Source organism: Harpia harpyja, chromosome 3 (genome assembly GCF_026419915.1).
Source record: "Harpia harpyja isolate bHarHar1 chromosome 3, bHarHar1 primary haplotype, whole genome shotgun sequence".
Taxonomy (NCBI): Eukaryota; Metazoa; Chordata; class Aves; order Accipitriformes; family Accipitridae; genus Harpia; species Harpia harpyja.
The window spans coordinates 45,640,579-45,665,984 of NC_068942.1; the positions used below are offsets into that span (position 1 = coordinate 45,640,579).

At 44.2% G+C, this 25,406-nt stretch overlaps 3 protein-coding genes across 9 annotated transcripts in view; 1 reads left to right on the forward strand and 2 right to left on the reverse strand.

Annotated features, from left to right (window-relative positions):
* Positions 1–5: 5 nt before the first annotated feature.
* Positions 6–11,218, reverse strand: VTI1B (vesicle transport through interaction with t-SNAREs 1B). Of its 2 annotated transcripts, none has more exons than XM_052782436.1 (6): positions 11,058–11,218; positions 6,263–6,321; positions 4,847–5,032; positions 3,315–3,488; positions 1,311–1,372; positions 6–363 (listed from the first exon to the last, which is right to left on the reverse strand). In XM_052782436.1, exons 1-6 carry the CDS (start codon positions 11,065–11,067, stop codon positions 267–269), a joined length of 588 nt encoding a protein of 195 aa, XP_052638396.1. In that variant the 5' UTR covers positions 11,068–11,218; the 3' UTR covers positions 6–266. The 2 variants fall into 2 exon arrangements, with proteins under 2 accessions (XP_052638396.1, XP_052638395.1); XM_052782435.1 differs by lacking the exon at positions 11,058–11,218 and adding an exon at positions 10,613–10,793.
* A 287-nt stretch (positions 11,219–11,505) lies between these two features.
* LOC128139677 (retinol dehydrogenase 12-like) lies at positions 11,506–19,199 on the forward strand. Of its 2 annotated transcripts, XM_052782431.1 has the most exons (7): positions 11,506–11,651; positions 12,455–12,573; positions 13,390–13,545; positions 13,834–13,938; positions 14,349–14,558; positions 15,415–15,604; positions 17,612–19,199. In XM_052782431.1, the coding sequence occupies exons 1-7, from the start codon at positions 11,572–11,574 to the stop codon at positions 17,712–17,714; spliced, it is 963 nt and encodes a 320-aa protein (XP_052638391.1). In that variant the 5' UTR covers positions 11,506–11,571; the 3' UTR covers positions 17,715–19,199. The 2 variants fall into 2 exon arrangements, with proteins under 2 accessions (XP_052638391.1, XP_052638392.1); XM_052782432.1 differs by lacking the exons at positions 11,506–11,651; positions 12,455–12,573 and adding an exon at positions 12,635–12,912.
* An 810-nt stretch (positions 19,200–20,009) lies between these two features.
* The window catches only part of ZFYVE26 (zinc finger FYVE-type containing 26), a 51,396-nt gene continuing 45,999 nt past the window's right edge, over positions 20,010–25,406 (reverse strand). For all 5 annotated transcript variants that reach the window (XM_052782403.1, XM_052782399.1, XM_052782402.1 and 2 more), the window contains 3 exons: positions 24,388–24,570; positions 23,543–23,587; positions 20,010–22,431 (listed from right to left, as the gene is read on the reverse strand). In XM_052782403.1, coding sequence (XP_052638363.1) covers positions 22,222–22,431; positions 23,543–23,587; positions 24,388–24,570 — 438 coding nt within the window. In that variant the 3' untranslated portion in view covers positions 20,010–22,221. The remainder of the gene's footprint in view (positions 22,432–23,542; positions 23,588–24,387; positions 24,571–25,406) is intronic.

A 25,406-nucleotide genomic window follows, 5' to 3' on the forward strand; every position in this document is an offset into this window, starting at 1 on the left:
GTGGCTACTTTATTACATACCAAGATTTATTCATTTAGTGAAGTATATACAAATGGAGACAAAATATTTATTTACCTTCTTATTAATCTTACCAGTAGTTAAGTCTGTATCTGCATTTTCCTTTTACTCCCCTTTTCTCTGTCTTTCTAGTGTCAGTACAGTTCCAGTTGAACATACTGTCTCATGAGACAGTTCAGTCCTCAGACAGTCAAAGGCAACAGACAGCCTTCCTCAACAGTGGAAAAACTCAACTCAGTCATGAAGATTCATCTGTTGCGAAAGAACTTGTAGTAGACCACACCTCCTAGGATGGCTAGTTCCAGGATGATGATAATTGACAGCAACAACTTATTAGTGGTAACTCTAGAGTTAAAAAAACAACAAAAAAATCCAAGCTAGCTTTTTTCCCCCCTGATTATAAAAGCAGATTCTAGGTAATTTGATCACCATCTTAGGAAGGGACAAACTCAGTAGTTTCCTACTCATATTTTCCTGGAAATTCTGCTTAAATCTACTGAAACTGTAGCAGTTCTGTTCCTCTTGCCCCACCCCACATAAGGCAGATAATTCTGTTCTACATGTGCCTACTCATTCACTTAATTAAAGAGGAAAACATCAGTTGAACTCCTGTGCTAAAACCCACATTGTGGTGCTTTTACGTAGTTCCAAGTAGTTGAAGTAAAACTATAAAATCTCAAAATAATAACATACTTTTACTATTGAAAATTATACTTTAACAATTGGTATAAAGGAAGTGTTGTTAGCCCAGAAGTACCTACTGGAAATAATACACTCCATGAACTGGTTTATAAGGATAATTAAACCATATAGTTAAGAAACTGTAAATACACTTAAGCAGCCAAGGCTTTAGTCATCAAAATAGCATATACAGTCAGACCTCAGAGTTTCTCATATGACAGTCTAGCTACTCTAGGGCACTACTATGGGCTAAACAGATTTGTCCATCATCAGACATCTAACTTGCTTAATTGCTGCAGTGATTTATGGCACAGCTTTTTCCAACCTGAATCACAAGGAGTTGAATCTAAAGTTACCATTAGCAATTCACTGTAACTTGCTTATGTCCTCAACACAATTTATGTCAAATGGCTAAAGACCCCATATTATCCTAAATGAGTAGCACAAATTCAGTGGTGTTCATTAAGTAATTACTAGAGAGCAGAAAACACAAATTACACATTCCCTAAAGCTTCCTGCAGTTCCAGCTGACACTCTTCATTTTTTGCCTGAAACCAGCAGGCAAAAATGGTACCTGCCAAGTGCTGCTCCAAGTCAGTCACGCTACTCACCGCCTGGACATAGAACGTAGAATCTTGCGACTCTTGCTCAAGTTCTCACTTGTATTCACCAACTAAGAAGAAACAGAAGTTATTTGTCAGTTGAACAAGTATACAGCAACTCTGTAAACATGCATCTGGAAGTAGCTTGTGTTGAAATGTTGCAATTAATAATGGGACCAAGGTGAACCATATATTCTCAAAATTCAGAGACAACATTGTTCTCTACAAACAATACAAGCTGGAAACATTGTCTCCTTTCTAAGGAGGAAGTAAGACTTTTCATGTATACTCTCCTTTAGATACATACAAAGATAGATATGCAATTTAGAATCACTTTCTGCCCCTTTAGTTAACCTACAAAGATCAGAAAGTTGGCATTAGCTCCTTTCATTAAATTTCATTTCATTGTTCTAGTTGTTGACACCAGAAGAAAACAATACTGACATGGGCTCCTCACTGCATACCTGGAACTGTTTGAAATGCTGTTCAATTTCTAGCAAAGAACAAACCATGTTGCACTGACAAGTCTAAGTGACCCAGCAGATGTGAGCTCTAACTAAATGAATAGATAATCCATTTCAGCTTTTTAATGCTCAGAAATAACTGTCAAGTATTTCTCAGTCAGCTATTAAGCAGCATGTAATTAAGTGAGGTTATGGACAACTAAAAAAGCTGTCATCTCACAAACTGAGTCAGGATTCGTGATGTATGGCCACTGGAGGTCTCCAGGCAAGATTTCGCTATCCACTTCCAAACCGTCAAGGGAAGTGAGAGGTAAGCCAGGTCACTTAGCAGCACAGACACCTGCCTGCACAGTTCCTCTGTAGTTTAAGCTACTGCCCTCAACTGCAAAACTGTCCCTGTAGGTACATTACTCTGCACTGAGATGGACTGGACCAAGCTGGGAAGGAAACTACGAAGTCCGTTCAAAGCAGACTAGATTTCCAATCTTTGCTATGAAAGACCAAGCAAGAAGAAAGTCTGCTTCTAGTTGGAATGTGTGGTTAATTAATATAATTCAGCAATACAATGCCTAAAAGGCTCTCAGTAGGTCACAGCTTCATGAGCAACCTGTGGATAGACTGACATGCTTGAAGGACTGTAGTATTTTTTAATTACAGAAAGAACAGACAAAAAACTATAGCTGCAAATCTTAAAATCACATTTCCTTTCCTGCTCTCTAACCCAAATCTGGGAGCAGGGCAAATCAAATTCTGACTGAAATAAAAAACCTACTTAAATGAAAAAGCTACAAGGCTTTGTTGCAATAAGTAGAGATAACTAACTCCCAAGAAAAGGGGTATGCTTTTTGTTTTGTCTGACCCTGCTTACTTGCCAAACTCAGCATCCCCCTTCAAGTCACTCACCTAAAAGCTTTACACTTAGGATCCCTTTACACACAGAAAATCCCATCAGTTTGTTACTTCAAAAATCGAATTCTCAGTTTTGCATACGTGTGTAAACAAAACGAATGACTTTTTAAAGCTCCCACAGTAGAAGCACAGCTTCTTGACCCAAGGATGAGGAACAGGCATCTTGTCTGACACCACTTTCTCCTTCCTTAGCCAGCCTACAAATATTGGAAGGTTAGTAATTAAGTAATTAAGCTCCTATTAAATTTCATTTCATTGGAAGAACTTGCTAACGGCCTCACAAATCTGAACCTTTACTAGTAATCTAGTGGTGGGCAATGCCTTCACATTTTTTTAAATCTGTAATTTTTTTCAGTAATGCTATTTTTTTTTTTTTTAGCAGTTTTATGGGTCTAATAATACCCAATCTTGCACAGACACAGCAGCAGACATTTGGCCATCCTGCTTTGGGCCCTTCTACAGTAATTATTTTCCTTTTATGAGCACAGCATAGAAACGTGGCAGCCTGGATTTGGTCTGCAGAAACATCAATTGGATTACCATCTCTAGGGGTGGTCTCCGACAGTAGTTACTGGCATACAGTTCCCACTAAGCTAACATCAGGTTGTTTCAATACAACGCCCACAGTTTCTCTGCTTACTCTGCTCTTGGTGCGTTCTAGTTGCTCCCGCTGCTCCCCAAGTTCTTCAATTATATCAGTGCCAATCTGGTCTGTTTCAGCAGCAATTCGGTGCGAGCGCTCAATGCTCTGACTGGCTCGGTTCAGGCTGTCTGTTCCCTGGAGAAGCAGCACCCTCTGTGACTGCAGATTAGTCTGAAAAATAACACATGCTTCACTATTAAGCACAAGGACAGAGCTATTAGGCTTCTGACATATTAAAAAAGTAAGAAAGAAAGACGTGACTCCATAGTCCATCCATTTGTATTAGCTGTACATGCTTCTTATGTCAACTGATGTAGCCTAGTTAATTTTGAAAGAGTTCTTTGTTCACATTGTAAGATCATGGCCAAATCTGGTTAAACCTTGAAAAAGAAGGACACACAGCTACAGAGTTACAACAGTTACAAAAAACTGTCTTTGCAACAATTTACTTTTCCATCAAAGAACATTTACATGAAAATAGTATCTTTGCTTTCCAGATGCTACCTTTTCCTTCCATTCGTATCTAAATTCAGTCTTATTTGTGACTTCACAGTTGGTTGCCAGGGAGATCGCCAAGAGTTTACAGTCAAAAGGATTAGGAACAAACAGCACTAACAGATGGACTGCTAAGTAACAAAGATCCTCTTTTCATGCCAGTAGCCTCGGCTAGAGGGTAAGAAATGTTTGCTGACCTTGAGGTCAAAAGGTAGCTAAAATTAAAGTATTTTCTTAAGCTTCAGAAAGTCTAATCTACCACCAGGCTCTCAGATTTTAGAGGAACCAATCAAGAGGAATCAAATGCAAAAATTTACCAAGCTACTGCAGAATGAGATACTAAGGAATAAGCCTCCCTCAAACCTTCCTTATCTAAGGCAGACAAACAAAAAGCCCACCTCCATGAACTTTCTGTCCAGACAACAGCACTTTGAAGATAATAAGCAGATTCAGTCTCACTAACTCAGATATATCTAAGCATATCCAGTAAACAAAGAAATCGGTGTATTTCTTGCACTGTAGCAGCACATCCACAGTGAACAAAGCGCTAGAGGATGACAACTTATATTTTCTTGAAATTATTTACACCGAGATTGCTTAAAAGAGGATTCTACCAAAGAACCTATACAGTGCATGATTCACACACTTTGCTAGTTTTGGAGGCTAAAACTAGATCAGTTAGCCTTTCTCCTCAGTCAGTAGCATCACTTCTGTGTTTTCACTGCTGTAGGGGAATGATTAAATAAAGCATTTCAGTACAGAATGTTGTGTAAGTTACTAACCGCATGGTATTCAAGGAGTTCCATTTTGATTATACTCATATCTTTGTTTTAGGACAGAAAAGCTCTCCTTTGAGTTCCAGGTGTTCTTTCTCCTCCCTGAGATATTCATGTTACATGCAGAGAGATATGCAGGGAGTTATACAAGCACTGAAGCTAAGTGCATTAAAGTAGAAACACTGTAAACAATACTTCTGGAATATTATTTTTAAACGATCACAGCAATGTTAAATAAAATTTATATCCAATTCTCACACTCTGTTCATTTTCTGTGGAGAAGATTCCGTATTTCATATTGCCTTGACTTCCAGGGCCCAAATCTGTGCTTCTCATCTCTCTCTGGAACATGGATAGGTCTCTTCTATATGCCCGGATTTTGCTCATCATTTGGTTGCGGAAAGGCAGAGGGGCATACTTCAGTTCTTCCTCCATTTCCTGCAGCTTCAGTAAAAGAAAATGTGTTTATTTTTTTAAAGCACCAAATCTATTCTTATCAGCAGCTCTACTCAAAACTTCAAAACTCACCACCAGATGAAGGGATTCATATGTTTTTATGTGATTGGGCGAGGGGGATTAATCCAAACCCTACACCCCTCACCCAGTATCGAGTACACCATTCTGTCTAATGCTGTTCAGCCCCCATGGATTTTCAGATACACAATGCCTCAAGGGAAAAAAAAAAAATTAATTGCCAAGCTTACATGCTTTTTTCCTGAAACATCACTCTAACTTAAAAATCTGCAGTTCTTACTTTCCTATAGTTTAAGCATTTATAGGATGGGTATCAGCCTCTCGTCATGTCTATGCAACAGAGATCTATTGCACAGGTAGGCATGCCGCTAAATTCACACTCTGAACATCCAGGCCTGGCAACTGGAGTTAGGATTTGTAAACCCTGAGATTTTGAATGCATGAATTTTCACATCAACTTTTAGTGACAGTTGTTACAAATTCACAGTGCTTAAAGCTGTCTGCCAATAATGAGCTCTACATCTCACACATCACCTACACACATACACATCAATAAAACCCAGTAAGTTAGAGGAATAAAACATCACGTTCAGCTGTGACTCAAAAACATCCTAACAAATAGCACATTAATATGAAAAGAAAGCTTAATCCATAATGTCTTGCTTAAAAACATAAGTCACATGGGGATTTTTTTTGTGCTGTTCCATGTCACCTGCTGTCCAGGAAGCCTATACAAATAGAGGTTTCAAATATTCAAGGTCCCTGATATTTAACCATCAGGCTATTATAGAAAGATCAGATGGGTTAAGACCAGCATGAGAAAAAGAAGGGGGGGGGGGGAAGGGCAGCAGATTCTCTACATGCCCACCCTACAACCTCTAGCAATTTTAATTGCACCGCTGTCACTCTCCTTCGTTCAACAAAGGGAAGGTGATATCCAAACTGAGCACTCAAAAAAAATAAACGCATGTAAGAATATTTGTCTATATCTGTATACATATATAGATATATACACATCAGTCTTGACAAACACAGACACATCTATCAGATCAATTAATCAAACATTAAAAAAATACAACATCTGCCTACCAAATAGAATCCATAAAGCAAGTAAAATTTGGAAGTACTGTCCTTTTTAAGGCATCAATATTTCAACCAGTCAGAAAGGCCAGAAGCCTAGACTTCTTTTTTTTTGTTTACCGTTTCATTTGCTTCACGCTGTTTCTCATCAAATTCTCGAATCAGTTTTTTCTTCTCCTCTGTGAAAGAAAAAGTAGTATGTCAGATAAACTATAGAGAAATAACAACAGAACTCCAACTCAATCCATTATAGACAAGGAAGCTGCCACAGATGGCCAATTACAGAGACGCCAGGTCAAAATATACCTCAAACAGGAACAGCCTGTTCTTACAACAACTTTTCAGAAGGGGGTGAGGCGGGGGGAGAGAGCAGAAACCACCCTTCCAAATGCTGGCTACTACCTCTGGTAGACAAAACCTGAAATATTTTTCTGACCTGTTATCCTCCTATCTCCACTGACGGAATTGCATGTTGAAAAACATTTAACATGAAAGAATAACAAAGAGGACACATTGGTAACAGCTCACAAATATTTCTTTTTTGCATGTATTTGGCAAGATTACTGAAGGTTGAAAGGATAATTTGGATTTGAACAGAACATCAAGTCAATCTACATTTCCAAGTGAGCCCTGAAGTTTCTGGCAGATAGACCACTCTGCATTCTTGTGGTCATAAAGTAACTACGTAAACAGAATAAGCATTCTAGAGTACTTGAAGATTAAAGATGCCATCAAGATATCACCTCAAGTTCACGGATTAATGCCCAAATGCTTCCCTCTTCTGGAATGACATCGGTTGTTTGAATCAGCCAACAAAACTATATATTTTATTTGTTTGAGACAGTCATTCACTAAGATCCTTGTATCTAGGGCTTTGGAGGCCTAAGAATGGGTTTCACCTCTGTTATTCTATTTTTAAACAAAACTTTAAGACGTGTATTTTGCATGTGTTAAAAAAATCATACCTCTCTAATATCCAAGATCAATGAAAGCATAATTCTGAAACTCCCCTTATCTCGATGAAACAAAAATGTATGCTTTATAAGCTTTTGCAAAAGCACTGAAAACGACCACCAGAGGACTCTGTTGTAGAGTACTGAGAATGAAACCGAATTCTGTCAGAAGTCTGATAAATATGCACTAGCCTAATTCATGTCTCTTGGGAGGGAGTAATTCAGTCTTAAATAAAATTTTGGGTAGCAAAAAATGCAGACAGTCATCTTGGCAAAACTTCTCTAATTTGATTAAACTTAAAGACAAAACTAAAGACAATGTTATGAAAACATCATTGCAGTAAAAAACCAACTTGATAATACCTTTTTGTAAATATAGTCCTCCGCAAGACAAGCAGTTTTTAAACCACTGAGCTCTCAACAGACAATAGGAAAAAAATGTGAAGCAACCAAAACATTTTTATATAGCTCCTCTCATATACATGACATGCCTAAGCTGTAGGCTTTCCTTTTTGGTTCAAATTCATATTAAGCCCCAGAATTTGAACTGTTGAGAACTTGAGTCAGAATTAAAAACCATCACCTAACAAGAAGTTATGCTCTCAAGTAGCACACAGAATTATCACAGACTAAGCTACATTATGACTGTTAATATATTACACATTAGCTGGTATCAGGAAATGCAGTTTCACATCCCAGTTTATTCAGGAGGAAATGCTGACTTGCGAGGTTCCTAAATACGCTCTCCTCAACTTCCTCCATGATTTGCCACCATGTACATTTGTGCTGATGCAATTACCTGTGTAGCTGGGTTGCAAGTGAAATCATGGACATTAACTGCAAGAAAACAGCCTTCAGAAGTCAATATTTTGTTTCATGCAGGTCACTTCACTGATCTGATGTAAGCAGTGCTCTCTTAAAACAACTGCTGTCTCAAACTACTTGAAACACAGTGCAGTACTGAAAAAGCAGTATTTTACCTTCTTTGTGTCCCCCAAGCGGATTAAGAAGACACTGCACTTAGAAAGGAGCAGCCAAAGAAGTGCTGGTTTCCCAAACTCAAGTAGCAATGGCTCGCGACTTTTTTGTCTATATGCAGCAAGAAATCAGGTAATGTGGCTTGAAAGCGTTATACTGGATCTGGCCTAACAGAAATGCCAGAATATCCTGAGCAGTTTAACTCGTATCACTCCGGATTAAACCGCGACTCAAAGAGAGAACTTTTTTAATGCAGTAAAAGTCCTTAAGCCACAGTAACATTACCCACTTTAACTCATTTATTTCCAATCGGTTAGAAATAAGATTCAGTTGAAAAGTACAGCTAACCGAATTAATTCAGATGAAAGTATCTACATTCGAAACTGATCCAGGCTGTTTAAAATGCCTTCTTACAAACTTGGAAGGAAAAAATTTGTTTCTAGAGCTAGGAATTTGCTATCTTGTTTATATGGAGTGAAACAGCATTTCCAAACCTCTGCCCCTCAAGGATGTCCTAAGGACTACAGATTCTGTTTCCCCTCGAGTTTGGGAGTGTGCCAATCATCTTAAAAGAGTATGCAAGGTATCCTTTCAGGATCAGATAATTCAAAAAATAAAGATACACCCCCCTCCCCATAAGTACAAGAAGCAAACAAAGCACATTAGGAGAGTGGAATGCCTTTACCAAATAGACAAATTCCTGACTTATCTTAAACTCTCTTCGAAATACTTTCTGAAAATATTACCATGATTTTTGCAGCAGCAAATTTAAAGAATAGAACAGTCACATTACAATTTCATAGCATGTCTGAAAAATCAGTTTGTAATTACTTGCAATGTGTTGGGGAAAAAAAACCAAACAAACTACAAGCATTGCAAAAATTCCTGCCTGTAAATATTCCTGCCTCAAAATTCATTGCTCAAGAGTACCCCAGTTCCATGGAGACCTGACAAAGCTTTACTTCACCAAGAAACCGACCACGCTCCTTCATACAAGGAAATAAGGATTTCCTACAAGAAACGGTATTTCTTCTTTTATGTTTTTTTTATTCTTGTTGACCGCTAGTGAAATTAAGTCAGCTCTGAAAGTTGTCATTTGCGGGTTTGAACATCTTTCTTGTACCGAACTTTCTGGAAACGCTGATGTCGAGGACTGTGACCCTGAATTTAACTCATTATTAAACAGAAAGCCAGGTAAGAAACGAAATGTTAGGCTCTTCACCGCCTGTGTTATCTAGCACAGACTGGTATATTCTGAACAAACCATTTTTATGATTTTACACCTAAACACATAAAATTGATCAATTCTGGGAGAATGACAAGAATATTGCAGAATGTGGCTGATAGGTCCTACTCATTCTTGTGGTACAAAACCCAAGCTGAGCTACAGCAGCTCATGATAACTGTGTATCACGTTTCTCATATGAAGGAAGTATTTAATCAAAGCGATTCGGTGACCTGGGTAAAATTATCCTTGTCAGATCACTTCCCTTTCCGGTTCTCAGAATACTGCCAAGTACTAAGAACTGAATTAGAAGAAGCACAATGCCAAGTCCTACAGAGAAGTGTTCTATCAGAGTGTTTTACCCACTCGCGTGGTATAAAGAATACCATAAAATCAGGTTTTGCTTCTAATGTAACTTTGTGTAGCTTGATAGGGTTTTTTTCCAGTCTGTGGGTAGGTAGTGCACAAACTAGGCTTTTAAAACAGTTATTTAGAATGCAAATCTTCTCCAGTAAGTCTACAGATGGTTGTGATAATAAAAACTGCTTTTAATTCTGCTGATGAGATTTTAAACAAAAGTCCAACAATGACAAAAAAAAAAGCAAAAAAAAAAAACCCCAAAGCACTGCAGTTTAGGCAATTCACCTAGAAACGGCATGAAATAACATCCAAATAACAACTCCTCCTCAGAAATGAGACTGAAGCTGAGAGCCCAGCACAGCAGCGCTTGGCTACGGAGTTGAAATTTACCGGACAAGAGGAGCTGCTCCAGAGGAGCAAAGCGACACACCTGCCTCGCTACTTACCTACTCGGGGCTTTGCATGACCAGGCCTAACACTCAAGAGCAAAGCTACCAGAACACAGCAGCAACTGAAAAAAAACCCCACGCAGCGAAGCCAGACCTAGCAAAGCCACCCACCCCCTCCACGGAGGCGCCTACAGACAGAGATGTACGAAATTCCCGCAACTGCCTTGGAGAACTCCTTCCCACCCCCCCCGGCTTTCTTCGGCGGACTTTGCCCTCCCGCCTGTCAAAACGGGTTTATCTATGAAGAAACATCCCAAACACCCCTGCAACGGCCCTACCCCAGCCACCCCCAGGGAAGGCCCAGCCGGTGGGACAGCTGCCCCCGGGCAGGGGGGAAGAGGAGGAGGAAGAGGAGGAAGAGGAGGAAGAGGAGGAAGGGGGGCGGGGGGGCACCGCCAGGCCCCGCCGCGGCCGGCCCTCAGCCCCCGCTGCCGGTGAAGCCCAGCCCACCGCCCGCGCACCCTCCCGCGACCGCTACGCCCTCCCCGCAAGGCCCCCGCCTCACCGGCCGCGCTGCCCCGCAGCCGCTCGGGGACGCCCCGCAGGTCTCCGTGCAGTCCCCGGAAGATCTCGTGCAGCCGCTCCAGGTGCTCCGAGGACCCGGAGCCGCGGCCCGCCATGGCAGACAGCCGCCTCCTGCCCCGCCCCGCCCGGCAACGGCCACCGCCTCCCCCCTGCCCCCCTCAGCTACGCGCTCCGCGACGCACCGCCGCTCCCTCGCGAGGCACTTCCGCCACCGGCTGCGGCCCCGCGGCGCGCACTGCCTGCTGGGAGCTGTAGTCTCCCAGGGCGGGGGGAGGCGGCAGGGCGCTCGGCCGCCGCCACCGGCGGCGGGAGGCAGCGCCAGCCGGTGCCCCGGGGCTTTCATTTCTTACGCTCCCCGGTAACGGCGAGAGCGAGCACGGCTGAACCCACCGCCGCGTCTCTCCCAGCCCTCGACGCGTGCTTACGTATACGCATGCATCATTTCACAGGTTTTGCTGGGGCTAGGATCAGGAACTTTGGCGCCAGGTTGTGAAAGTGTCTCTTGCGTGTCTCTCCAGACAGCCGCTGGGCTTTCTCTTCAAATACCGCCCGGCTCATTAATTGGAAAGCGCAATTGAAGCGGCAGTTTCAGATCGATCGCAGAGACCCAGCTCAGCGCCGCCCGCGGCAAAAAGAAAAAAAAAAAAAGGCAGCAGGCTGCTGGCGTACAGCCGGCCAGCGTTCCCAGCGGGGGCACACCCGCGGCACGGAGCGGGGCCCGCTGGGCGTCCGGTGTGAGAGGACCGGAAAGCAGCCGCCGCCATGGTCGCCTCGCCGGCATATGAACCGCACCGGCGCCAAGAGGGACCGCTGCGCAGGCGCGTGCCGCGGGCGGGGCGGGGGGCGGGGCCGGGGCGGGCGGGGGGCGGGGCCGAGGCGGGCGAGGCGGCGGCCGCCGATCGCCGGGCGCCGGCAGTGCGCGTGGAGCGGGCGGCGGCGATGTTGAGCTGCTGGGGAGCCGCGCTGGGGGCCGCCGTCTCCGTCCCCGTCTTCCTTCTTGTGGCAGCGCCCTACATCAGGTGCGTCTTACCGAGCGCGGCCCCGGCCTCTCGCGCGTGTACGGGTGGCGGCTGACGGCGGCCGGGTCCGCCTGTCCGTTCGTCTGGCGGGAGAAGGAATAAAGCGGATCCCTTTTCCCTCGCCCGCGCTGGGTTGTTCGCGCGTTATTCGCGCTCCCCCGGCTCCAGCGCCTCGGTAACACTAACGCGCTCGCGGCAGGAGCTGGGGCGCTCCTGGGGCTCGGCTCAGCCCTGGCGGCGGCGGCGCGTGGCTCAGTGGCCCGCCGCAGCCTCTGGCCGCCCGGAACTTACGCCGGGGTCTGTCCCGGGCGCCGGAGCCGGCGGGGCTCGGAGAGAGGCGGCCGCCGTAACAGGGTGCTCGGGAGGCGGGGCCCGCGTTCTCCTCACGGCGCCGCGGCGGCGCCCATTGGCCGAGTCTCCGGAGTTGACGGCGGCAGCCAACGGGAGCCGTGGCCCCACTTGACGCAAGGGCGGGGCGGTGGGGCGGGGCGGGGTCCGGCGGAGGCGGGGCGGGGCCTCCCCGTGCCTGGCCGGCGGGTCCGGGCTCGGGCCGGGCCCCGCCGGTGTCTGCAAAGCGGTGGTGGGGTCCGGAGGGCGAGTTCCCGTCGGCCCGGTCACGACACGATCGCGATCAACCGCTGCGGGTAACGACGCCCGTGACTCCCCGGGGCCCCGGGCGCAGCGGTTGGCCTGACCTTTGGGGCAAAACCAGGGGCTCTGGGTGCTGAGCCCTGGCCCGAGGCCCCCGAGGAGGGAAGGTGCCCTCGGACCTCGTCCCTGACTGCTGCCGGCCTCTCTCGCAGGAGGTATGTCGCCGGAGGCCAGTGTAAGTCAACAGCTAAGCTGGAGGGGAAGGTGGTGATAATCACGGGAGCCAACACCGGCATCGGGAAGGAGACTGCCAGAGACCTCGCGCGAAGAGGCAAGTCACCGGCCTCGGCCAGCGGGCATCCCTGTGCGGCTGGCGTGGGTGTGCCTGGGTGTCAGTAGTCCCTTTTCTGCATCTAAGGGAGCGGTAGTGTATGCTTACATTTAAGTGAGTTGGATTCCAAAGTTATTTCAGACGAGCCCAAGTGTCGCTCCTCCAGAGGCCGTAACCACTGAGGCGCAAGTCCCCAGTTCCTCAACAGGTTTCATTGCCTGAACTCCAACAATATGCCTTGTGACATGAAAATGCTCTGCGCTGCAACTGTTTTCAGAGGACTGGGGAAGTTCCTGGTATCGCTGGGTTCTGCTTGTATGAAGCTGGGAAATGCCATCGGTACGCTGCTGCGTGCTTTAGTTATTCATGTTTCAAGCTAATTTCGTTTAAATGCTTTTTGGGAAACTGGTAAGGAGATTAAACTACCTGTTCACAATCCGTTTAGAAATTACTCTGGCTGGAATCCAAGTATCTTCACATGCTCCTGGCTTGACGTTCCCGTTACAGGGACAGATATAACCCTATCATACCAGTGTTGTGGTACACACTCCTGACCTGGGAGAACCTGGACAGAGGCGCTTCAGACATGCATTCTCCTGGTCTGAAAACAGCTTTCAGCTGGATCGGAGCTAACAACATAGTAGGAAAGGCTTTGTCTCTCCCAGCTGCTCCCCTGACTGATGCCAATTCCCTAAAGAAACAATACGTTGTTTGTAAGCACTGTGAATAGTCAGCCTGCTTGTCATGGCCTTGATCATGCAGCGCGCTCCAGTGATCTCAGCTTCTGCTCCTGCTTTTCTCCTCCCACCCTTGCAGGTGCCAGGGTGATTGTCGCTTGCAGAGACATAGCGAAGGCAGAAGCTGCAGCCAGTGAAATCCGAGCTGAGACAGGAAACCAGCAAGTCATTGTGAAAAAACTGGACCTGGCCGATACGAAGTCCATCCGGGAGTTTGCTGAGAAATTTCTAGCAGGTACAGTCTCTAGATCCTTCTTTTTAGTGAGAGTATTGTACCTTACTAAGGACTGCTGTCTGCTCTTCTAGCAAATGCCAAATCCCTGACCTGCATACATCTGTACCATGTTCGGTACTGCGGTTCACAGCCATGAGCTAGCTTGTGGTAAGAGACTTACCCTTATTTTATTGAGGCAACGTGGCTGCAACTCAGACAGGTGTGGGTTTTTTTGGCTGACTTGTGCCACCTTCTTGTCTGTCTTCAGTCTCAGTGTCCCTGTTTAAGGATGTCTGTTGTTTCTTGCAGAGGAGAAGGAACTCCATATTCTCATTAATAACGCTGGGGTAATGTTATGCCCTTACTCCAAGACTGCTGATGGCTTCGAGATGCACCTGGGAGTCAATCATCTTGGTAAGGCCAGTGGAGTCATGTTTGCATTCAATATCTGGGGCAAAATGCCAGAGGAAAATCCTGCTTTCAGATTTTCTTTTCCTCATCCTCTCTTCTTGAGGAAGGATTGAAGGCCAGAGTTAAGCATTCTAGAGATGCAACGCAATGCATTTTCTTATCATGGACCCAGTTTAAGTATCTGTATGTGTTACCTGGGACATCTGAAATGTATAACAGCTCCAGCTTTTTGAAGCTGAGGAGCAGAACTTAATGGCCCCCAAAAAGTTTAGCTGTTGATTCAGGGGGGTATTCTGTTCCCTGGACAGAAGTGGGCAGCAGTAAGATACAACTTGTAAGTAATATATTGCAAGTACTTTGAAATTCCAGCAGGGGAACCTTCGGAGAAGGATGACATTGCCTCTCACCCCTAGGTCATTTTCTCTTGACCTTCCTATTGCTGGAGCGTCTGAAGCAGTCTGCCCCAGCCCGCATAGTGAACGTGTCCTCACTGGCTCATCACGGAGGCCGAATCCGCTTCCATGATCTCCATGGTGAGAAGAGCTACAATCGTGGCCTCGCCTACTGTCACAGCAAATTGGCTAATGTGCTCTTCACCCGGGAGCTGGCGAGGCGGCTGCAAGGCAAGTCCCACAGGAGAGCGGAGTGTTTTTCCGCTTGGCTTTTGAGCACCATGGAAGAGGAGAGTGGATTGAAGAAAGGTCTGGAGATGGGCTATGCAGAAATGAAATGATTTGAGGCAAGGGTCATTGACAGCTCTTTGCAGGAAGAAAATATCTCCTGTCTGTGGAACCAGGAGACTTAAAACACTAATTGTCTTTACAACAACAGGGCAGAGGAGTTTAGTAGCTTGGCACAGTTGAATGTATTTCATTTTTCTTTGGTGCTTGTCAAAAACTAGCTGCATCCATGCAGACAATTGTGATATGTGGGTGGAAGCTGAAGAAACAGAAGGAGCTGAACTACAATTGCAGTCTCCAACAGAAAAGCTAATGCATACTCAGCTGCTTTAAATGTTGATGGCCTGCAGAACAGAAGCATAGGACTAGACAATACCTCCTAAGTCACAACATCTGTCACAGCCATGTCAATTCAGTCCTTTTCATAAACTTAAGTAGTATTTATTTTACTAAAACAGAAGCACTGTCTTCTCTAGGAAATTAGTATTACAGTAACTCAAAAGAAGCTGGTGTTCTCAAAAGCCTGATAGAAACTGCTGCTGTTGTAGCACCCAGGCCCTCTAGCACATCATTTTGCAGAAAGCGTGTAGTGACTGCAGCCTTTGGAAGGGAGCAGGGGATGCTCCAGCAAGCAGTTAACTACAGAGGACTTCACTTACTCTCCCTGTATCCATGCTTGGAGTCCTCCTTTAAGTTGTAGAGTATCAGCAGGTAGAATTAAGGAGTATATTACCCTTTTTTTTCCAAAATGCAGTTTGGTGCATGCAGATTTGTCCTGGACTACTTTCTTTTGCCATAGGCACTAAAGTCACAGCAAACGCTCTCCATCCTGGTTCTGTCCATTCTGAGCTGGTCCGGCACTCATTTGTAATGATGTGGCTGTGGAAGATATTCTCATTCTTCTTGAAGACACCTTGGGAAGGAGCTCAGACCAGTGTCTACTGTGCAGTAGCAGAGGAGCTAGACTCTGTGACAGGACAGTATTTCAGGTGGGTGCAAACTGATGGAGCAATACACTGTGGAAAGCAACCTTGTTGGCTGGGGAAAATTATGATTACTGTTATTCTTTATTAAGAAGGGACTGGGTAAGAGGCTGGCTGATAAGACTGAGGGTGACAAACACTAGAGCATTACCCCTTCCAGGTCTGTTGCAGTGGATATCATGTTAGAAGAAATCCCTGACCTGTGCAACACTTCACACAACAGCAAGTCCTTTAGGGCTAGGAATATCACTGTACTCAAAGCACAGGAATGGCTGTCACCTGCTCAGAGCTCTAATCCTGATCTGCCTGAGACTTGGGCAAATCACTTTTCAGTAGAGCTGTTTAGTTAACGAGGTCACTTGAGTCAATCCTGGGAAGACCACTTTGGTTCTTTTTGTAGTTTTACCCCACTGGAGCAGAAGGGGCCTGTGCTCCCAGGGAGCTGGGAGGGCTGATGGTGCTGCAAAGCTAGGAGTTGAGATTTTCAGGACTAGCGTGTGACAAAATAACTTGATTCTCCAGTGTGACAGACCCACCAGCTGGGAGGGACTTCGGCTGGGATGCTTATCGCTCTGTTCTGCAAACTGTCTTGTGTAGCTCCCACTACAAACCCTGTTGTTTCTTGACTTCTTTGACTTATTGCAGGACCCTGCATAGTCATGCCTTTTCCCCTCACCAAAACTACAGCCCAGAGCAGTTCCAACTCATCATCGTCCTAGATTTGAAGACTGCCATTTGAACATTTGAACAGATCCACGCAGATATATCTGTCAGCTTCCCACTGGGTGTAGAGCAGTGTAACAATACTGCTTTTTGGGAAATGAATGTGAAAATTTGTAATCTTTTTTTTTTTTCCCCCACATGGATACTGTTGGAGCCTTTGCATCTTTGCAGAGCTTTCCTCTTGTGATATGTGACCAGATTAGTGTCTGTAATGACTCCGTCTGATCTTCATTTGGGAGTTTGTACCATCTTAATCAGACTTGAATATATAAATAGATGTCTTAATCTTCCCTGGATGACTGTCTGTCCCGGGATATAAATGGAGCATTTATGTGCTGGTGTACAGAAAACTCTGGTGGATTTTAAACTCATAAAAGAACAGAGTTTTGGACTTTGTGGGAGATTAATAGCTTCAACAATAATTCAGAAATTACATTGGACTAGCCTAAAATCCTTTTCACTTTCCAGGCAATAGAACATAAAGCACAAGTATAGACATTACGAAAAGACATTGCCTGCCATAGCAAGACAGGTGGAGTCCACCACAGTAATTTCAGGAACATCAGGGACTGTGCACTTGGAGCTCTAAAAACACTAGACTGGATAGAAATCTTGCGAGATGCAATTTCCTCTGTTCTCTTAAATTCCCATGTTACTGCAGCATCTAGCATTACAGATGAGAACACATGATCTCTATTCCAAGCCAGAGTGATGTCTGATTGCAGGAGCTGAGAAGAAAGGAGCCACAGTTCAGAGGATAATGGAAAAGGGTATAAAGATACATGGTTATTACAGTTTTATTATTCTGGGGCAGCTTTGCCTTTCATGCAATGGCAATATAGTGGAATGAACAGGATAGGATAAATAGTTTAGAATGAAGGCTGTTTGAGTGGCTTTTTTGTAGCATTTACTAGAAAAAGTGCTCCTGAACAAGCTTGGTTAGCATTTATAGCCCTTTTTAGTGGTATGAATGAGAAGGTACACTGAAGAGTATATAGTAGAGCATATATAGGTTTCTGTAAGAGTTGAGACAACAGATAGAGCTAGACTCACTTGCCAGTTCTTGGTGCCATGGGGGAAGATTCTTCCCTAGTGAGCTGGAAAGAAAGCTTTCTCAAGGTGGCTTAGCACCAACCCTTGCTCATTTGCTGGATAGCCTCCCACCCTTCTTCAATTGGTCTTGAAGTTAAGCTGATAGAAAGCAACTCCCTTATCTTAACAGAGACATTTAGGTGTGCTAATGCAGATGGAGATCTTTGACTTAAAAAATAAAAAGTGTTCCTCTTACAGTGATTGCCAGCCAGCATACGTATCTCCACGGGGTCGGGATGATGAGACAGCAAAGAAGCTCTGGAGTGTGAGCTGTGAGCTCCTTGGCATCCAGTGGGACTGAGCAGCACACGCCTCAAGTGTGTACCTGGCTAAGCCCAGCAATGCTTCTCCTGGGAAGAGCACTGCTGAGAGACCTCAAGACTAGAACGCTGATACTTCAGCTGCCCTAATGATGGTTCTATGGACACAACGTAACATGAATTTCTGGAATATTACACTTAAGGATTGAGATTTGTAAGCAACCAGTCCCCTTGCCTACCTGGAGAATTAGAGCACCAACACAGGGAGCAACCTTGGCTTGTTATCTCACACAACAGCCAGAGGCTATTGTTCTCTGGCTTTAGAATAGAAATGGAGGTTGCAGTCTTAGGTTTAGATTATGAAGTAACAAAGAATTACATTTAAAGCTTTTTTTTTCCTAACAGTAATAGTAAAAAGGTAGGACTCTAAACTTATGATCTGTGAGGTTAGTTTCAGTTCCTACTATTTGACTTGGCAGAGTGAAAGTACTTTAGTATATTAGATTTTCTGGCAATTACATGCAATACAAATGCTCACAAGCACACAGAAACAGGTGCTGGCCTTTTTGTGCCAAGCATTAGGTAAAGTTTTTAAGTGGAATCAATTATTTTTCTCTATATTCTCTGTAAGAAGCTGGACCCTAGCCACTGAAGTATCTTTGCCCCAAATGCCCATTGATTGCAGTAAGTTAACTGAGGGCTGACATATCTTTTAAGAACCCAGCTCAGTGCAGGTGACTGGGAGGTTAAAAGCTGCAGGAGTGCCGCAATTGTGCATAGGCAAGTTATCTTATTAAAAAAACCCACACACCTCTCCTGTGAAGCATTGAGCAAAGATGGTGTAACAGTTGTCACAATAAACCCCCCAGCTGCACTTTAAATGACTTTAGAACCTAGAAAAGAGAGCAGAATGAGTAAAGAACATCTCAACTATGTTAAAAAAAAATTAAACAACTTCAGCTAAGACTGTAGCTTTAAGTGACAGCAGACTACCTAGAGCTAAATAGCTGAAGCAGAGGTCAGGGCTATCTTAATATTATGGTCAAGTTAGCTACAGGACAGGAATGCAAGACTTGCACAGAAACCCTTACGTTTGTCTGCCCAGCAGTTACTGGCCTTGGCTGGCCAAGGCTGCCAGCCTGGCCTTGCAGTACCATACAGCTTGCACTTCCAAAAGGCAGCTGGGTCAATCCACGTAGTAATGGGATTGCTCCCTTGGAACTCTAGTGCTACTTTGGTGCAAATTGTTAGCGTGTGATCCATAATTGGAGATAATTTCTGAAAGAGTTAAACAGTTAGAAAACTGCTCAAGAGTGCCACAGCTTATAGGATTATCTTCTGCTTCTGAAAAAAAAAAAATCTGGAAGTTTTTTGACTTTCATATGAGCATGCCACTGTGACCAACTGCCAGTTTTGGGAAACAAATGCTAATTTTATGATTAATTCTTTCTGCCTGGATGCTGTCTATGCAGATCAGTCCTGTGCTACCTCTGAGCAATACTAAATAAAGCCATTTTCCTTTACAACAGGAGACTGTATCTTCCTTCACAAACGTTGAATCGGGTTTACTTGGTGTTGCTGTTATCTGCACCTGCCTTACTAATGTAGAGAACTCAGTTTGGGTAACATTTTGGAGTCCCTTTGTGTGTTTCTCCCTGTCACTATACCTTTTTTCCTCCCTCTTTATGCTTCATCCTGAATATGAAGCTAAATCCACAACTACAGTGTAGCAGTAGAGTTCTACCTAGCACTGCAGGCTTGGCTTGCTTTCTCTGTGTGTGATTCTCTGATCTTGAAAGTGGCTTCCAGGAGCAACAGAAACCATTTTAAAAAAAAGCAGAAAGTGTCTCTAGGCTGAAATATTTTGCCCTTGCAGGTCAATCCTCTTCTCAAAGAAGTATGGTTGTAGATTTAACATAAGACATGTAACCACACATTGCGATAGACACACCCCCACTCTTTTTGACCTTGGGCAAATAATGTATACCTTCTTCTAGGCTGATCTGTAAAATGAGGGAACTAAAGCTCATTTAGTTGTCTCAAAGGGAGGCTTGTAAGGGAGAGTTAGATTAACTTGCAAAGCTACCTAAAGAGGATTACCGGTTTGTGAGAGTACATGTACGAGGCTGAGCTAGCTACCTAGCTACTGGGAGGACGTATAAAGATGTGATACTCCAATTGATCTAAATGTTGAGGACACTGTAGCAGAGAGAGATTTTGCATGACTGAACAATTCTCCCTCTTCTAATTACTCTGCTAAAAGTAGCCAAAAGCAACATACAGATCTAGAAAGAGATCCCAAGCTATGCTGACATAAAAAGCAAACAGAAGATACGTTAACAGTCATAATACTTTATTCTTTTTTTATTGTAAACAAACCTTGGTCATTAATAGAGAAGGTTTTTAACTGGCAGTACTCAATCCCTTTTTGATGCGCAAAAATTCAAAGCCCCTTTATAATTGCACTATTCGTGACACAAGGCAGTTAGTCAGGATCAAAATTCCAGTTCTGCTGGTAAGAGAAAGATCCCTACAATTCCAGGTTAAGAACATCAAATTACAACAAACACTATATAAAGTGCATCAGGTACAGTGCAAAGAGGTCAGGAAGAAAGGCAGGTACAGAACTGACTGGTCTGCATGGCAAATTCCACTCTCTGTGCTCTATACAGCTGAAGGAGCTCGAGCAGAAAAGTAGGTATTACAGCACTGCAGATTTAGATACCCACAAACAGTAAAACCTCCTCCCTATAGTTAGAGATTTGGAAATGATTGAAGACATGGATAGTGTCAGGTTTTAGGATTAGCCTGACGGCTGTAATCTGATGGAAAGCTAGGTCAGTCTGGCCATGAAAGCAAAAGCTTTCATTAGTACTGCTCACTAATGAGATAATGCAAATCTGCGGTCAGGAGATTCTGAAAGCTACATGTGGTCATTTCTGACCGCTTTGCTCTGAGACATGCCCTGCTCTGGTGGGTGGAGCACCTCCAAGAGAGGGGTTTGTGTCAGTGGGGCACTGGTCATCAAACACTACAGGAGATGAACCAAGTCTTTTCCAATACCATGGAAGTCTGTTGTGTCACTACAGTGAGCTTGGGGATAGTACAAAACTCATATTTGACAGTCTCAATTATTTTAGGTACTAAAACTATTTACAGCTACATTACACTTCAGAAAACCTGTTGTTTCTTTTGAAGTAAACAACTAAACTTCTTAGCAGAAAAAGTGAACTAATTTTCCTATTTCTTGTGCTGAAATACACGTAAACAGCAAACAAACTCTTGCGGAGTGCCATTTTTTGTTCCGTTTCTTTTTGAAGGTCCTACTACTGTCTACCATTCTTCTGCCCATTTCTCACATCCCCATCACGGTTGTAGAGAAGCAGCTGCTTTTTTCAGCACCCCTGAACACAGCCATTACACAAAGATCCCTGCTTTTTCATAAAACTGAGTTAACCTAACACTTCCAGAGCAAAGCTTGTCAATATAGTCTACACGGTATGTCCAGTTCATAAAAATTTTGTCCGGTGTTCTATGTACCTGACAGGGACAGATTATTCTGCTAAGCAGCAAATAAATACCTCTGAGACAGGGATGCAGACACCTGTTGAATTTTACCACAGCTTGCTCTATCTGTATTTTCTGCCATACCTGATGAAAAACTGTGGAAGTTTACTGGCAACTGTTCAGTGAGAAAGCTGCATCACAATAATTTATTGGATATTACCACAGCAAAGAAAGAGGTATGTGATTTTTCAACTATTTTCAAGGATTATTTTCCCTTTGTACTCCCCTTACAGGATATGCGCTTTATAACTTCATCCACCTAGTAAGGGCTCAAGTGCCATATGTAATGGCACACATCTGACAGCATGACTGGTAAGTAGAAACCTACCATGAAGAATCAGTTCCTACCTTTTCAAACAAACTAAAGAAATTGGGCACATTGTACTAGGGGGCGGGGGGGGAAGCAATGGTTTGTATAGAGGCTTAAAAAAAAATCTCTGAATTTCAGTCTTAAAAAGATCTCTCCAATCTTGAAAAAGTTTACAGGAAACCCATAATCACAAAGAGTTTTATACTCTAGGCTACACTGAGTTGATGAAATTTTTCTGTCCTCTCTATATAGGGTTTCCGGATTAAAAATAAAAAAACATACAATAAAGTTCAGTGCCTTTCGGGGGGGGGGGGGGGGGGGGCGGAATCAACAACTGCCCCCCCCAACCCAACAACAACAAAAAAACCCAAGCCAAAACCAGAAGTGCTCTCTTCCATACACCTAAATTCTTGTTCAGTTTGAAACTGCCCCCTCCCCCCCATCAAAAAGGTAGCCAAAAAACCACCCTGAGGTAGTGACTGTTTGTCAAAATACGGGACTGGCACTTGTAATGTAGTTCCTTTCCTTTCACCAGAGGCACATTAGCAGCATCCATTTCCCACCAACATCAATCAAGAGGCTTCCATTTTACCAAAAGATTGCTGAACCACACACCTTTAAGCTGTCTTGAAGCCTTCCCCTTCTGTATGATGGTGAATGTCAATCACTTATTACTTCCTAGTGCCCTGGGGAAGCCGATTTCTTGTTTTGGGCTGGTGCACTGAGAGCCATTGGGCACAGATGGCCTTCACAACGTCATCTCCGCTGTTCTCAGCCAGCTGTCGCACATGCTGGACTAGCTGCACTGCTCTGGTCTTCTCCTGTCTCACTGAGACTAGATAGGCAGAACGCAACTTGTTGCACATCACGTAGGCCTGGATCTGAAGCAGAAGAGGCGGTCAGAACTTGGTTAGAAAGCTGTGGTAAACTAACAGGACAAGCTTAAGCAAGGATTCACTGGAAATACCTAGTTCAGAAGTGTGTTGTACAAGGTAGTAGCAGCATATTATGAAGCCGAGTATGACATGGAGCAGATCCCAATGTAAAAGATGGATAGACAGCTGTGTTTTATTAAGTTTGTCTCTTGTGGAAACTCCTTTACTGTATCACCATGAAATTAGCAGCAGGAATCCTATCTAGTGCATTAATTTACCATATCCTCATAGCAAAAAGTCTAAACCAGTAATTTTCTTCCATTGCTGGTTCTAGAACAGCTCACGTTTTTCAGTGACAGATCTTACATAAAGGCAGAATGAAAAGCCTGTTTTTCAATCTACATACAACAGCGAGTTTGTCAGTTGGAGGACAGAGGACAGTCACAAATCTGAAGATTTTATTCCCAGCTATGCCACTGAGAATCTACAACAATCCACGAATGCTGACCCAAAGCCTCTTCATCTATAAATGCGCATCTACAGTTCACATATTTATCTGTGACTCTCCACTGGCTTGGCTGGCTGGTACGAAAACTACTGAAGAAACAAAGTAGTTTAGACCTCCAAGAAAAAAAAGTACATCAGAATTGGAGAAGTTTTATCATTTAACTCTCAATCACAATAGAAATAGTATAATCCTGCAACAATATGCTGAAATGGTCATCTTGGAGGTATGGTGATCCTCATTACCTGTCTGCCATTACTAGAAATTTACATGCACCTCAGCGAAAAGCTGGATAACAAAACCAACAAACCCACCAATGCGCCTCTCTGAAATACTTTTCCTCGCACTATAACAAATGCCTAGCCCTCACTCTGAGGACTGTCAAGGAACTAATAAGGATAACATCAATTGGTACCTTCACATCACAGCTCTACAGTCACAATCACCATAGCCTTGAGGAATTCACTGTGATTTCTACAATTTAGGAAGTGGCCTTCAAAACTTTGGCTTGAGTGAGGATGAGAGAGAAGATGGTGGAAGACATAGCCTGCAGACCAAGACTGGGCTGTTTAGCTCTTGCTAAAGGAGTTCCTCTACGGTACTTTTACTTACCTTGTTTTCATCACTGTCCATATCCTGAATCAGATTGTCAAGATCCTGCATCCAAAGAAGGGAAAAGATATTCACGTTTAGAGTGACTATAGTTTGCAAACCTTTACCCCATTAGGGACCAAACCCCTTGCATAGAGGAATGGCTGCTGAGATCCCAGCTAAATGGTTACATTGTCCCAACTGCAAGTGCTGCAGATGTAGAAAATAGGCAGTCCAGTGCCATGGCTGTGGGGTGTCCCTAGAGAATGCTATGAGTCCTGGAGTCCCCCATGGACATGGCTCGCGTTGCATGAAATGAATTTGTTGGTTCTCTGCACACCAGCAGGAGTCGGCCCCCATGGCCCACCCTGACCCACGGGGTGGACTGCGTCCCCTAGCCTGATTAGTAGAACTTCACAGAGAGCATCTCCTTCCTTCACTGGGATGGAAAAGACACTGCGGTAGGCAAAGGGAATCTTAAAATTGTTTCCTATGGAGGCAGGAGGTTTCTCCCTCCACACATCCTCTGTGGTAGGTGGGGAAGCCTCACTGAAGGGAACACCTCCCACCCCAGTCAGGAGCATTTGGCAGGATCCTGTGAAGCAAAGGTTCTCTCCCCATCATGGGTACTCATTTGGGAAGTGCAGGGTAGGAGCATGCTACAGCTACTTATCGTTTCCTCTCAGAGTAACTTCCATAAGGCAAACCACATACTCTCACCTTTAAACAATGCATGTAGTACAGAGCCAGAAGATATGAAGGACCCACTGAAAGAGCAGCACAGGCACCACAGGATGGTTTCCCTGTAGTCTGTATTGTATATACCCATTTTACTTCAAAAGGGACACAATGCAGGATAGAATTACCTCAGCAGGAATGTTCTTGAACTCATTTAGACAGTTTAGGATAATGTTGTCCCCATCATTTTTTGCTGCAACTCCAGACTCATTGACGCACTTGAGGAGCTGCCGGATCTCGCTGTACTTCTGCTGCTTCACCAGCTGCTTGGCCACTTTGCTGTACACTTCTGTAGCCTCCAGCTGGAAGTCCTAGAGGTAGTTGGAACATCAGAGCAACACATTAAATGTTCTCAGCACGTTTTCTCACAAGGAGTCTATACAACTGAGACAATCTCTCCTAAGGACAAAATATCACACCATGCTCCAAAAAGTCAAAGCTGTTTTGGGGGCCTCTGATTTTCCAGTCACCACTGCTCAGGTTTGGCTTAAGTTTTCTATAATCAGACTGGTAAAACTCAATTTTGCTCAAGAACAAGAGCACTGTTACCACCTTCTTTTCAGGGGTGGCAAAAAATCAGTTTTAATTTCTTCTGGCAAATGATCCTTCCTAGGTCCCTACCCACCTCTCCCTCACTTAGCAAGCTTCCACTATACTCCTCCAGCCACTTCACCAGCAGCCACCTTTTGTGTACCCTAAGAAACAGGAGGCAAATGACCATCATACACCTCCCATATGAAGGAAGAGACGATAAAAGCTGTAGACTGATCCTGCCACACAGAAGGCAAGAAAAGAAGAAAAAGGAAAGAAATAGAAGTGATGCTAGGCAGCTGGACTCACTACTTCATTTTTACTGGGGGCTAGTGACTACTGTTGCTGCTAAGAAGTGCTACTTTTCTAAGGCTCTCCATTTCACTACGAACGGGTGTTCTGCCTTGTACATCCTGACCTGAAAGAAGGAGCAGGGCCTGCCATATCCACAAATACTCTTTCAGTGTGCCACCTCTGTCCAGAAGTGGCCCTGCTATACCCTCTGTCCCAGACAGGAGGCAAATGCAAACTGCACTACTTGAAGCAGTATCTCTTAGCAGCTCCTAATATATGGAGGAGAAACACACAGAGAAGTTTGGAGGCTCATGAGTTATGC

Excerpts from the sequence above, each read along its gene's own strand:
- VTI1B (XM_052782435.1), bottom strand. The coding sequence starts at position 10,727 with ATGGCGGGCCGCGGCTCCGGGTCCTCGGAGCACCTGGAGCGGCTGCAC. Across the intron at positions 5,033-6,262 it reads AGCGTGAAGCAAATGAAACG|CTGCAGGAAATGGAGGAAGA; the intron begins GTAAACAAAAAA and ends CTTTTACTGAAG. Across the intron at positions 364-1,310 it reads CTACGTTCTATGTCCAGGCG|AGTTACCACTAATAAGTTGT; the intron begins GTGAGTAGCGTG and ends TTTTAACTCTAG.
- LOC128139677 (XM_052782431.1), top strand. The coding sequence starts at position 11,572 with ATGTTGAGCTGCTGGGGAGCCGCGCTGGGGGCCGCCGTCTCCGTCCCC. Across the intron at positions 13,546-13,833 it reads TGCTGAGAAATTTCTAGCAG|AGGAGAAGGAACTCCATATT; the intron begins GTACAGTCTCTA and ends TGTTTCTTGCAG. Across the intron at positions 14,559-15,414 it reads GCTGGCGAGGCGGCTGCAAG|GCACTAAAGTCACAGCAAAC; the intron begins GCAAGTCCCACA and ends CTTTTGCCATAG.